Below are 13,116 nucleotides of genomic sequence, written 5' to 3'. Positions count from 1 at the left end.
AAGCCACGGCTTTTAAAGTACATTACACATGAGCATTTCTGTTTCTGCTTTCTAAGGGAAAAACAGCTTGAAAAATCCTGCTCAGTGAAACAGAAAATAAAAAAGAAAGTAAAGCTTAATGTAAGGGAGCAAAGTCTGGACTTTAGCTGTTCTGTTATAGGTGTGGATATGAGAGGAATTTCTGTCCCTTTCTGACCGTTTGTTTTTCTGTCTGCTTGCTTTAGAAGTCCTCGATTGCACATCTCTGTCTTCTGGAGAAAATTACAGTAGATGTGCAGGAAAACCACAGGAGTGTGGTTAAGGCGTGCAATGCTTGTCACAATTATACAGTCAAAGTATTTGTTTGTTTTTTGCTTGTCTGTCTGTATTTTTTGCTGAGTGCATTGAAAAGTAATTGTTTCCGATGTCTGATGGCTTTTTCCACTGTGACCTTCTGGCTTCTCAAGGATATGCGTCAAACATTCCTGAAAAAAAGTCATTTTCCATCATTTATTCTCTGCTAATATTTGAAAAATTACTGTAAAATCAGAGAAGCCTAAAGATTTCTCTGGCTATAAGAAAGTTAGGTTACTCTAATAATTATGTTGAAAAGGGTGGTGGGGATGCAGTCAAAAACATCCTATTACACTTATACAAATTGCCACTAGATGGCAGAATTAACCAGAAATTGTTTTTGTAGAGGATCAAAGTGCACTTTAACGTTTTTGCCTTTGAGTCAGTTTTCACAAACTTTGAGGTTTTTCTGTCTTAATCTTCCTTTTTGTTTTATTAGAGCTATCTGAGCCTGTGATAATCCATTTAACTGGACATGAATGAGCAATGCAGCTTTTTCCCTTTGTAGAGCAGCTATAGACCAATCATGAAGGTTATAGTGCAGACACAAATCAATCAGCCTTTTGCTCTGTTTTTCTCAGTGAACCTGAAGAAAGAGGACATATACTGCAGTAAACATTTAATGTGTGTGCAGCCTTCCAAAATGTGTGACAGGATGAAGAAGAAGAAGAAGGGCATGCATACTTGAAGGCAGATCTTAATCTACATCAGGCCACATCACAGTGGCCCAAGAGCACAAGACCTCATTGTTACTGATACAGACGCTTCTCATTTCGGTTACATTAAAGTGTTTCTAAATCATCTCAACCAGTTTGCTTTTCTTCTGGGCTGTTGAACATTTTTTAAAACCTCTCTATATAAGGATATTATTCTATTTACCCCATTTACATGAGGACCAGAGAGAGATCATAAGACAGCTTTAACGTGTGGTTTTGTAGAAATATGACTTTGTTTGCTCACATCCCATAATCACAGAATAAAGGATTATGCTTTTCAGAAATATCTGCATGTATCATATGCTTGTATATACTGTATTTACCTTAATAAAATATATATTTTAACTGAGCACTGATTTTATTAATTATTAATAATGACTTTGCATAATATTGACTTGAAAATATGTGCTAAAATGCTGTGACATGCAGTTATGTGTTGGCAAAGACACAAAAACGAAATCAGAATGCCTCAGAAGAAGGTTTTACTTTATAATAACAAGTTAAAGTACTATAATAATAATCAGAAAGTCAGTTCTGTGTGCATCAGGGTAGCTTATTAACAAAGCTCCTTCATCTCTTTAAATGGAAAAGCTTTTGGCCCCACATTAATAAGGGATTTTGCAAACTAGGTGTACTTAATAATATAGATTGGGAGTGTCCGTGTTATCCTGCCAAATGGAGCATGGTGCATTTTAATGTGCACCACTATGCAGCACAGGTTTATGTTCAGTGCCACATTAATTGTACAAAGCAGTCATCGTCCAATCCTAGTTGTGTGATGAAGTTGTTGTTGGAGCTTGTGATTGTTTTAAAATGTCAATGTCAATAAACTGAAGTTTTATTAGCTAACACCAGGGTTCACTGTTGCTCCAAGCTGCTGTCCAGTGCAGAAAGTACTGCAACTAAAATGTAAATACCACCAGTTTAGGTTAATTACACTCAGCCATTTTTTGTTCCACTGAACCCAAAAGTTATTTGCACCAACCTTATTTTTTGTCAGCCTTACATTTCTTTCATTAGCCTACAGTGTTACTGTAAATGCACGATCATTGTTACTCCAAAGTAAAGAATACTTCTACAGTGTATCGCTCGGTGTTGCTTTATTTAATGTATTCATGCAGATCCTGCAAAGCCGTGATGGCCCATGGGAAGGGCAAAAAACTAAACGCAGAAACTAACGTTAGACCCTGAGGGATCCTAGATAATGACCTTGAAAGTAATTCCGATCTTTTCAACGAGTTCTCCTCCAGAGGAACAGAGAAGGATACATTATGCATGCAATCTATTATTAATGGTCTTGAGTCATGTTACGATCAGACATGGGCCCTCAGAAAATAACTGAAAAGTCTGTGCCTCTGGCGGGTTTGTCCTCTAAACACAGTTACATAAAAGCAGTCGCTTTTATATTAAAATATAGATTATTCAGTGCAATTTGTGTCTTTTGTCTGACTGGTCATTTTACAGGATGTGCGGTTCAAGAGTTTTGAGGAAGCAAACTTTTATAAGGAGTAGACGACAGAAAGGGGGGAAATGAGCGGAGTACTCCCGTCCTTTACTGTTTGTATTCATATTAACAATCTTTATCAGAAGCTATATCGATGGGTTTTTTTATTGATCCAATTAAAACGCTTTGCTGATTCTTCCCGAGAGTCCATTGGTTGACAGCTGCGCTCTGTTTTCTCCGGTCCCGCCTCCATCTGTCAGCCTCTGCGCTTGAACGGCACTGTGTGACTGTTGATGCACTGTAGGGAGATACTACTCTTAACTTTATGCCTGCATGGACAGTTCCAAAAGAAAACAAAAGACAAGGGAAAAGAATAAAACATTTCAGTTGACAAGCTCGTGGAAGGCGCTTGTGTATCCACACTGCGTCTTCGTCGGTATTTTCCCCCACTTTTTCCAAGCCCTCTTTTTACAGTATGAAGCGCAGTTATGGCAAGGAGTAGCAAGTCAGTAGCAAGGACCCTGGAGGATTTGACGCTAGACTCGGGTTATGGTGGAGCCGCCGACTCCTTCAGGTCTTCCAGTGCGTCGCTGTGCTGCTCAGAGGCACATGGAGGGAATTACTGGCATTTAACCGACTCGATGCACAGTCGACACAACAGTCTGGACACTGTTAACACGGTCCTGGTCGAAGACGCCGAGATCCTGGAGTGCACCGTGCAATGCGCTAAACTACCCGAGCTTGAGGATGTGCCGTGGAGCCTCGGGGAAGTGGCGAGCGCTCTGAGCAAGGACGAGGAGATGAGCCTGCCGACACCACAGCAGGACGTCCTGCACAGGCTCTCGGTTCTGGTCAGCCGGGCCCTGGTCAGGGTCGCCAAGGAGGCACAGCGCTTGAGTTTGCGCTACGCCAAATGTACCAAATATGAGATCCAAAGTGCCACAAAGATGGTCCTGGCGTGGACCGTGTCGATGAACTGCATCAGCGGGGCCCTCAGTGCATTGTCACTGTACAACATGAGCACAGAGGACGACAAGTTCACCCGCGGCAAGTCGGCGCGATGCGGACTCATCTTTAACGTGGGGAAGTTCTTCAGGTGGATGGTCGATAGCAGGGTAGCAGTCAGGATCCATGAGCACGCGGCGATCTACCTGGCCGCGTGCATGGAAAACCTCTTCCGCGATGTGTACGCGCGGGTGCTGCGCAGTGCGCTGCTGGAGCGGGATAACGGGATCCCCAAGTTTACTGTGGAGATCCTGGAGCAGGCCGTTAACAGTGATGCAGAGATATGGGGCTCTTTGCAACCCTGGCAACACCTGATCTGCGGGAAGAATGCAAATGGTAAGTTAAGGATAAAGCAGGTCAATTTAACAAGAACCCCCTCTCCACTTTGCATTCATACATGTACACATTTTAAATTATGCCACTTGCAGAGTTACTTCTCTCTCCCCACAGCAGGTTTTAAAACCAATAACAGGCTGCACAAATGTCAGAACATTGAAGATTTATATAAATAAGTAGGCTGCATTCTCTCAGGTTCACTTTCTGCAGGATTCCTGCAGCTCCTGCCTCCTCAAAGAACTGTGAAACTTTAAATGACAGGAGGAAGGGATTCCTGCAGCTAGAATAGTGCTTTTCAAGAGTACAGGCGCTGCAAGCAATTGAACACTGACCAGTTGGTCTTTGTGTGAATCTGATCCCCTTTTATCCAGATTGCCTCGTTTGTCCTCTGTGCAAAGTTAGACTGGAGCTGCTGTTCTCTCATACTGTATGTGGCTGTTTTGTTCAAAATGGGTGAGCACAGCATCCCTCATCCCTGGGTTGAGTTATTCACTCTGAGGGCTTTCAGTAAAGGGGGCTCTGCCTGCAGTGATGCTATGCAGAGATGACTTTCTGTTCTTTTCACCCAGAGAGAGGATTTTTATTTTCTGGGTATAGCAGCTGATTCTATTACAGAGTACCCAGACTTTTCAAGTGTTAATAATACTTTTTGTTCGGTGTCTTTGAAAATATCTGAATTCAAAGGACAAGTCTAATAGTATTCTGACCACTCTAAGACATTCTTGCCCCTGTTTTGATGGATGTTGTAAAAGCGCTGCTGTGACTCCTCTTGCAACAGGTTTACGTAATAAAAAAAGGCCCCGGGGACGTATGTGCTGTTGTGCATTATGCAGAGTGATGCAAATAAAACTGAGTTATAGAAAGAGAGGGAGACAGAGAGACAAAGTTAGAAAGACTGTGACTGTATTGATGAATCACCCACAGAAGAGAATAGTGCTTCATTTTACTGTGCCTCTTGTTTTAAGTGCATGTCAGTTGCTTTGCAATTTCCTTGCTTATTTGTTTACAGAGGTACAGGATTGTAGTTATTTAGTGAGACTCGTTTAGAGACATGTGACAAATTACTAGAAAAACAAAGTACCTCAGTATGGTGTAAGGCCACCACGTGCCACAAGAACAGCTGCACTGTACCTGGTTCTCCAGTTTTCTTGGAACTCTGCTTTAGGACTGAAACGTCATTCTTCCAGCATTCCCTAATTTGGTATTTTGATTAATTGCCACGAGGTGTGAGTGAATGTGAGTGTGAATGGTTGTCTGTCCCTGTGTGTTGGCCCTGCGACAGACTGGCGACCTGTCCAGGGTGTACCCCGCCTCTTGCCCTATGACAGCTGGGATAGGCTCCAGCACCCCCCGCGACCCTGAAAAGGATAAGCGGAAGTGAATGGATGGATGGATGGATTATCTAACTTGTTTAGAATCTTCCATAAATGTTCAATTGTATGGTTATGAGGTGACTGCAAAGGCTATAGCAAACAATCCCCATTTTCATACTCATCAAACCATTTGATGACCCTATGTGATCTATGGATGGGGCACTATCATCCTGGAAAAGAGCGCTCACCTTAAAGATAATTTTTCGGTGTAGGGGTCAAGCGTTCAGGCCTGCCACAAACGCTCTCGCTCACTCAAGAACACAATGAAGATTAATTCATCTGGATGTAGCCACATCTCTGTAGACCAGTGCCTAAGCTTTTTTTTTTTGCACCACTGAACTGTCAAATGTGCATTCATCTTTGTAATGAGGGGTTTATACGCTGCAACCCATCTAATATCCCTCTCTATGTAATTGTCAGGGCTGTTCTTGCTGACAGTCCGATCACGTCCTGCAAACATATTCTCAGTCACCTGAGGAAGAGATCTTCTGCTTTCATTCTGCTACACACCACACTCACGCAAGCATCATGTTGATCACATATGCTCTATGCTCAACACTGATTACTGATGTCTTTCTGATAGTTGTAATGCAGACTGAATTTCTTAATGAAACTCTACTCAGTTGGATATTCTTTGTGACTCCTGCCATCTGTGCTCCCTCTTTAAGTCCCTTAGTTTTTATGCTATCTTGACACAGAATCAGAATCACTTGAGCATGCTCAGCAGTTTTATACATGCTACGTTGCATGATTGGATGATAATTGCTTAATTGTACCATGTAGTGCACCTGTGTGGAAGCATCTGCATTCTTGCTGTGTTTATCTACTCATTTATAAAAGCTTTTTTGCATAGCGTGTGCATTTATTCGTAGTGATTGCGACACACACTGAACCTACACGTGCAACAATGCCAGAATCGCCACATACAATTAAAAGTAGCACAATAGAACGTCAGAGCTTAGAGTATGAAGACACAGCGCGCAGTACTAAATATCAGGATTGACTCAGAAGGCACACTCAGGCCACTTGGCATGCGGTGAGGCTCCAGCTGTGGAAGAGGTGTGATGAGTGCTGACTGGTGTATCGGATTAGTGAATTGGATAAGATGCAAATAAAATATCTGGAGCATATGGAATATTGACATAAAGCTCAAGGCTTGGAAAATAACGTAGTGAATGAAATCATGCAATACCGTGTAATATAGCATTTTGTTAAAGGGTTAGGTAGCAATTATTAAACCACTAGCATAAAAATAAACATCAAAACACTAAAAATCAATATTTTAGATATGAATGTTTGAAAAGGTTTACAGCTTTACAGAGCTTATTGGTTCACCTACCTGTATTAGTGCATTTTTTGTAAGTTTTCAAATACTTTTAGCCTAGCACCTCAGCAGATACATGTTAGCGGCAAGCTAATGAACGCAGTGAATCATTTAACAGCTACAGAGAGGAAAAAACAATCTATAGCTTAATTAAATTTAGAGGCAAAAGCAGTCTTAAAAGGAAAGTAAGAATAGACCTACAATGAGGAGGTGGCAGGAAATTTGACTCCAAAATGAAGACATATTTCTGTATCTACAAGATAGGAACTTGCTAGCAAACAGTTGCCTAAGAGGTGATAATATAACAGAGTTCAAAAGCTCATCCCTTACCACATTTTTATTATTTTATTTTATTTATTAATTGTGTTTTTTGTAAGGTGACCTTGGGTTTCTGAAAGGCGCCCTCAAATAAAATGTATTATTATTATTATTATTATTATTATTATTATTATTATTATTATTATTATTATTATTATTATTATTTTCTGTTCTAATGGCAAGATCTCTAAACCTTAAAGCATCCTACAGAGACAGAGAAAGCTGAAACACAACATCATTTGTTTTCTTCCTACTAAAACCAAACAGCCATCCAGTCTGAGGGAGGTTTGACCTTACCAGAGTCGCTGCCTGCCAAACTGAACTTCTATATCGCTCTATCCATTCTCTCTGTCTTACTCAGCCAAGTGGGAGTAATTTAGGTGATTTATCCATATTATGCTAAAGCTAGTGACCCAGCTTTATGAAGAGGACTTTATGAATATCTCGAGCCGAAACTTATTTCTGTTTCTTTGTTGTCACAAATTCAATAAGGTGTTTTTCTTTTTTTAAGATTTAGGTTCAAATACCTTAAGTCGTTTTTAGAAGGGGGCTTCAGTTTCACAGCAGCTTATAAAAGCTACACAGTTTGCTTTCTTGCAGCCAAATATACGAAAGGCCTGCTTGACATCTATATAGTCAGTTTTAAACTTTATCTAAAATCTCATATATATATATATATATATATATATATATATATATATATATATATATATATATATATATATATATATAAATTCCCAGCTCGCCCCTCCGGGCGGTCTATCCTTCAAGCTCGGTTCCTCTACTAGAGGCCTGGGAGCTTGAGGGTCCTGCGCAGTATCTTAACTGTTCCTAGGACTGCGCTCTTCTGGACAGAATCGTGGGCGATCGTGGCTCAAGAGTTGGGAGTTCGCCTTGTAATCGGAAGGTTGCCGGTTCGAGCCCCGGCTTGGACAGTCTCGGTTGTTGTGTCCTTGGGCAAGACACTTCACCCGTTGCCTACTGGTGGTGGTCAGAGGGCCCGGTGGCGCCAGTGTCCGGCAGCCTCAGTCAGTGCGCCCCAGGGTGGCTGTGGCTACAATGTAGCTTGCTATCACCAGTGTGTGGATGACTGGATATGTAAAGCGCTTTGGGGTCCTTAGGGACTAGTAAAGCGCTATATAAATACAGGCCATTTACCATTTACCAAGAGGTCTCCGATGTTGTTCCTGGGATCGGTTGGAGCCACTCGCCTAGCTTGGGAGTCACTGCACCTAGTGCTTCGATTACCACTGGGACCACTGTTACCTTCACATCTTCTAGAGCTCTTCTCTGAGCCCTTGGTATTCTGAACCACTACATCTATCACTACGGCCGTCTTCTTCTGTTTGTCTGCCACCACCGGTTTGTCCGTCTGTATCTGGAAGTCCCACAGGATCTTAGCTCGGTCATTCTTCACCACCCTTGGGGGCGTCTCCCATTTTGACCTCGGGACTTCCAGGAACAGCTAAGATACTGAGCGGGACCCTCAAGCTCCCAGGCCCAGGCCTCTGATAGCAAACCCAAACATATATATATATATATATATGTATATATATATATATATATATATATATATATATATATATATACACATATTCATCGAGATCTCAGGGCCTCCTCTCACCATGTGTGACTGTGTGTTATTTGCATTTGCAGGTGGGTGTTGGGTTTCCCTCCTTCAGCTGTGGTATCTTGTCAGAACAGGAAACTATTCTATATGGTGGGATATGTCTTATGGCTCCCGCTAGAGCTAGGACACAGTGATTCTTTGATTACCTTAATGACGTGTGCATGTCAGAAAATGTCTAGTGGAACGTGATATCCACCACGCAGGGATATTTTCCACCCTGGGGACCAGTTTGTAACCACACTTTATGTGTGAAATGACTTTCAAGTCTGGGCAAATCTCATTTGGTTTTTCAAAGGAAAGTTTCACCCTAAAGACATTTAAATAGTTGTTGTTAGTGCACCTTGATATACTTGATCTGCTCTATTTGTATATTTGTGGCATTTCTCTTACTCTTACTCAAATAATTATTAATGGCATACAAATTGGACCAAGTATTCATAACCTCATGGCTAAATAGCAACCATTTACAGCTGCTATAATCAGCTACTCTTTACTGTGTGTATATAAATGTCTTTAAGATCATTTCTTTGGTTTAATGGGTGGAAACTGTCAATGTTGTGGAAATAGAGTAGTCGAGAAATTGCAGCCGAGAATGAAACAGAGTTTGGTGCAAAGCAGAATACAATGCAAGAGTACTGTGCTTATTTTATAGATTTCCAGTAGCCCGACTTCGAAAACGTCAATAGGTGATAACATTAGGGGTGTTGTCTTACAGCTGAATCTGCTTCTACTTTATAAGCATGATTATGTAATTGATTAATAACAAATAGACCTTTTATACATTCAGCTAATGATTACTTAATGATCTTAACAGATGGAAAAAGACAGAACATCTTCTTATGGTTAGTATATAGAGTAACCAGAGATGCAAAATGATGTAACATTGGATTTATCAACAGAAATTCAATGCAGCAACACCGTGCATCTTTGTGGAAGTGTTGCCAGGTGCTTGGGAAATACAACACTCTTGAGAGGTAATTTGAGATCATTTGAACAACAGGCGTGCTGCTCTGTGGTATTGTTCTGTATGCATCCTTACTTTTTCTACCATGATTAAAAAAATAAAAAAAACAAACCTTTGTATTAACCAATGCACACTGTTTTTAACCACACCAAAAATAATACAACTTTCTCAGTAGGGCATACTGGAAAAATGTGTGAAATCACCAACTGAAAAGACAAATACAGAAAAAAGGGTTGTACAAAAAAAGTAAATTACAGCACTGAAGCACACCCCTTGGAGAGCATTCTGCCATTACAGTGTGAAGTGCATAACAGAGGTGGGGGTTTCCTTTTAACGTCTTAACAGCAGACCCTTCACTTAAAATTTAACATTTACATTTACAAAATTTTGGTCATCATGAGTCTACAGTATGTGTGCTTTACTGCTGTACGTTCAGATGTTTTAATTACGTTGGATCTCATCGCTGAAGTGCAAGAGCACTGGTCCAGCTACATTCCAGGTTTTTTGTTTCTTATTCACTTGCTGGTGTAGTTGTGCAAGGCTGGTGCCTGGTGCACATGTGTGTGTGGCGAAGGCAGGGAGACAGGAATGACTGCGGTTAGCAGCCGTACCACTCTGTACCGGTGGAGACCAGTCCCAATTATGTCTGGAAGAAAGATATAATATATCTGTACTAGGGAAACCCTGACACAGCAGCATAGACTTGGTCATGTAAGGCAGCAACAGACACTGGCGAGAATTGAAACACACGCTCAAAGAGCCACACATGGCCAGGGGTAGATCAGGTTTTAATTGCAAGTTTTTGGGAGGGAATGAGGAATGCTGATGTGACATGGTGTCTGGCACAATGAGGGGGAGCTTCAGCCAAGTTAGCTTCAGTTGATTAAGAGGAGACAAGTGATAAAATGTAGTTAATTCTGTACCCAGCTGGCGGTGCCTGCAATGGGCTGTGCATCATTTTTTTTTGTTCTTTAGCAGCCATCCTTTTTTCTTATGCACTTCACTGGATTGTATAAACTTTCCATTGCCCGTGCGTGCATGTGTGTGTGTGTGTGTGCGTACATACGTGTGTTGGTGCATTCGGCTAGTGAGCTGCCATTAAACTGCAGTCACTGCACACTGAAAAGGAGACACAAAATAATCGTAATACTGTTAATGTTGGCCCCTATGACTTTTCAGTGATGAATTGATGAAACTGCGCCTTGTTATTGTTATTTTTTATGAAGAACAAGAGCAGAACAGAACAATACAATCTCCTCCAAAATAATCAATATTTATGAAAAATCACTTCGAGGGTAAAACCCCCTGAGCCACTGAGTGATGAAATTTAAGAAAACACTACTGGAGCTGCGGCAGCATTGACTAATTTAGCTCATTTTTATGCTTGACCTTTCCTACCAAAAAGAGATTTACTCCATTACAGCCCTGGCAGTGTTAACCCAGAAAGTGTGCACTTATTGCTATAAACTCACTCAGCATAATGTTTTTAGTTTCATGTTTACTGTCCGTGGAAGAGCTTTGCTATTTTTTCATGCCGGGATGACAATATCAAGGGAGCTTTAGCCGTTTTATTTCTGTCTTTGGGGTAAATTTGTTTCCCTCTGGACCAAATTGTCTGAGTGTTTTTTAGTAGGTTTTCCCAAAGCACAGATGGAAAGTTTACCTTTTGCAGTGTAGACACTAAAAATATGCCACTGCTGCGCAAGAATAGTTTGATAATTACTCTGCATCCAGTAAATCTGTGGCTAAGAATGAATTGTTCAAGATGTCGACTTTGGAAGAAAAGCAATGAGAGAGGAAGCGGCACAGATGGCAAGGATCAAAACAGGAAAATCCATAAGAGAAGCTGTGGGTGACAGATGAGACCTATACAAGCGATGTCTCCTGCTTATTATAGCAGGAAGAAAAGTCTGCGCAAACAAGTACCAGCAAGTGGATTAGCTAAGGTGAAGCATCAGTATCTATTACATTTTTTTGCAGCTCTGAATTCCTTTTGCTGTATAGAGGGAAATGATCCTTTTTAAGTAACATCCAGTCTGACTGGAAAATATGAAGAAAATACTGGTAAACAAGCTTTGAACTTGTTTTCCCTCTTTGATGTGAGCCGAGCAAAACTCGAAGAAATTGTCTTGTCACTGGTGGAAAAAGTGATTTGTGTGTTAAAGACAGCTGCATGTCAGGACATACCGGATTCACAGTTGGTGAACTGTGAACCAAATTCCAAGATATTTACATAAACAGATTCATGCATGCATCGCACACACACAAATACACACATACAACACTTCCATCGTATCCCATCAGATAAATGCTGCAATCAGCAGAGCGTGCTTTCGGCTAACACAATGCGCCATCCCGTGTTGTGAGCAGCACCAGTAACAAGCTTCGCTGTGCTAATACGTTTATGTCCGTATCATCTAACCTGTTATTGTTTGATCACAGTAAGACAACGATGAGAGGCAGCAAATGTTGCAGATCATTTCATTGTGAGAAATCCATTTGCAGTGACAGTTAGCTTCCTCTAGATGGGTGTGGTTAATGTTTAGCTGATAATATTAAAGACAGTTCAGCCATGCAGAAAAAGTCAGTTAGTTTATTTGCTCAGAGGACCTAGTGACACCTGTTTAACAAATGTTTAGATGATTCCTTTGATTTAAATGCACACACTTAGAGATAAACACCCAGTTTTTCTACTACCTCCCCCACTCATGACACTTTGTGTTGTTTCCCACTAAATGTCAGAACTGTAAATAAAGACGTCTTGATGCATGCTCAATCATCCAGGTAAGTAAATCTCCAAAAGTTGATTCTGTTCATCTGGACGTAGCGTTTTGTGGGCTGGTTTCAGTCATTATGCAAATGTACTGTTTATAAGATTGGGGAAACCTGCAAACCCGGTGCGCCTAAACACGCAGTGAGGGTGTGCTGGAAACGCCTAGCAGAGGCCCCAGTCTGCAGTCCGTGAGATCAGAGTTGAGCAGAGCTTCAACAGCATTCCGAGGGAGACTGGGGACATTGAGTCCGAATGGACCATGTTCAGCATTTCCATTGCCGAAGCTGCTGCATTGAGTTGCGGCCACAAGGTGGTTGGTGCCTGTTGTGGTGGTAATCCCGAACCAAATGGTGGACACCAGAGGTGAAGGGAGCCACCAGGCTGGAGAAGGAGTCCTATCGGGACTGGTTAGCCTGTGGGACTTTGGAAGCAGCTGACAGGTACCGACAGGCCAAGCGGAATGCGGCTCGGGCAGTGGCTGAAGCAAAAACTCGGGTGTGGGAGGAGTTCGGAGAGGCCATGGAAAAAGACTTTCGGACTGCATCGAAGAGATTCTGGCAAACCAACAGGCGTCTCAGGAGGGGAAAGCGGTGCTCTACCTGCACTGTGTATAGTGTTGGTGGAGCGCTGCTGACGTCGACTGAGAAAATTGTCGGGCGGTGGAAGGAATACTTCGAGGACCTCCTTAATCCCACTGACACGTCTTCCGAGGAGGAAGCAGAGTCTGGGGATGAGGGGGATTACCCGCCAATTTCTGGGGGCGAGGTCACTGAGGCAGTTAAACAACTCCTTGGTGTGGATGAGGTCCACTCCGAGTTCCTGAAGGCTCTGGACGTTGTAGGGCTTTCCTGGTTGACACACCTCTACAATGTTGCATGGAGATCAGGGGCAGTACCCCTG

General features: G+C 41.9%; 1 protein-coding gene across 2 annotated transcripts in view; it reads left to right on the top strand.

The window, feature by feature from the left end:
• The first annotated feature begins 2,755 nt into the window (after positions 1-2,755).
• The window catches only part of abtb3b (ankyrin repeat and BTB domain containing 3b), an 83,248-nt gene continuing 72,887 nt past the window's right edge, over positions 2,756-13,116 (top strand). For both annotated transcript variants that reach the window (XM_087842896.1, XM_087842895.1), the window contains exon 1: positions 2,756-3,834. In XM_087842896.1, the coding sequence (XP_087699022.1) occupies positions 2,982-3,834 (853 nt within the window). In that variant the 5' untranslated portion in view covers positions 2,756-2,981. The remainder of the gene's footprint in view (positions 3,835-13,116) is intronic.

This window comes from Neolamprologus brichardi, chromosome 7 (assembly GCF_056152115.1).
Source record: "Neolamprologus brichardi isolate AB-2024 chromosome 7, ASM5615211v1, whole genome shotgun sequence".
Classification (NCBI taxonomy): Eukaryota; Metazoa; Chordata; class Actinopteri; order Cichliformes; family Cichlidae; genus Neolamprologus; species Neolamprologus brichardi.
Note: the sequence above shows the minus strand (reverse complement) of the source record. Positions and strands in the feature narration are given on the sequence as shown.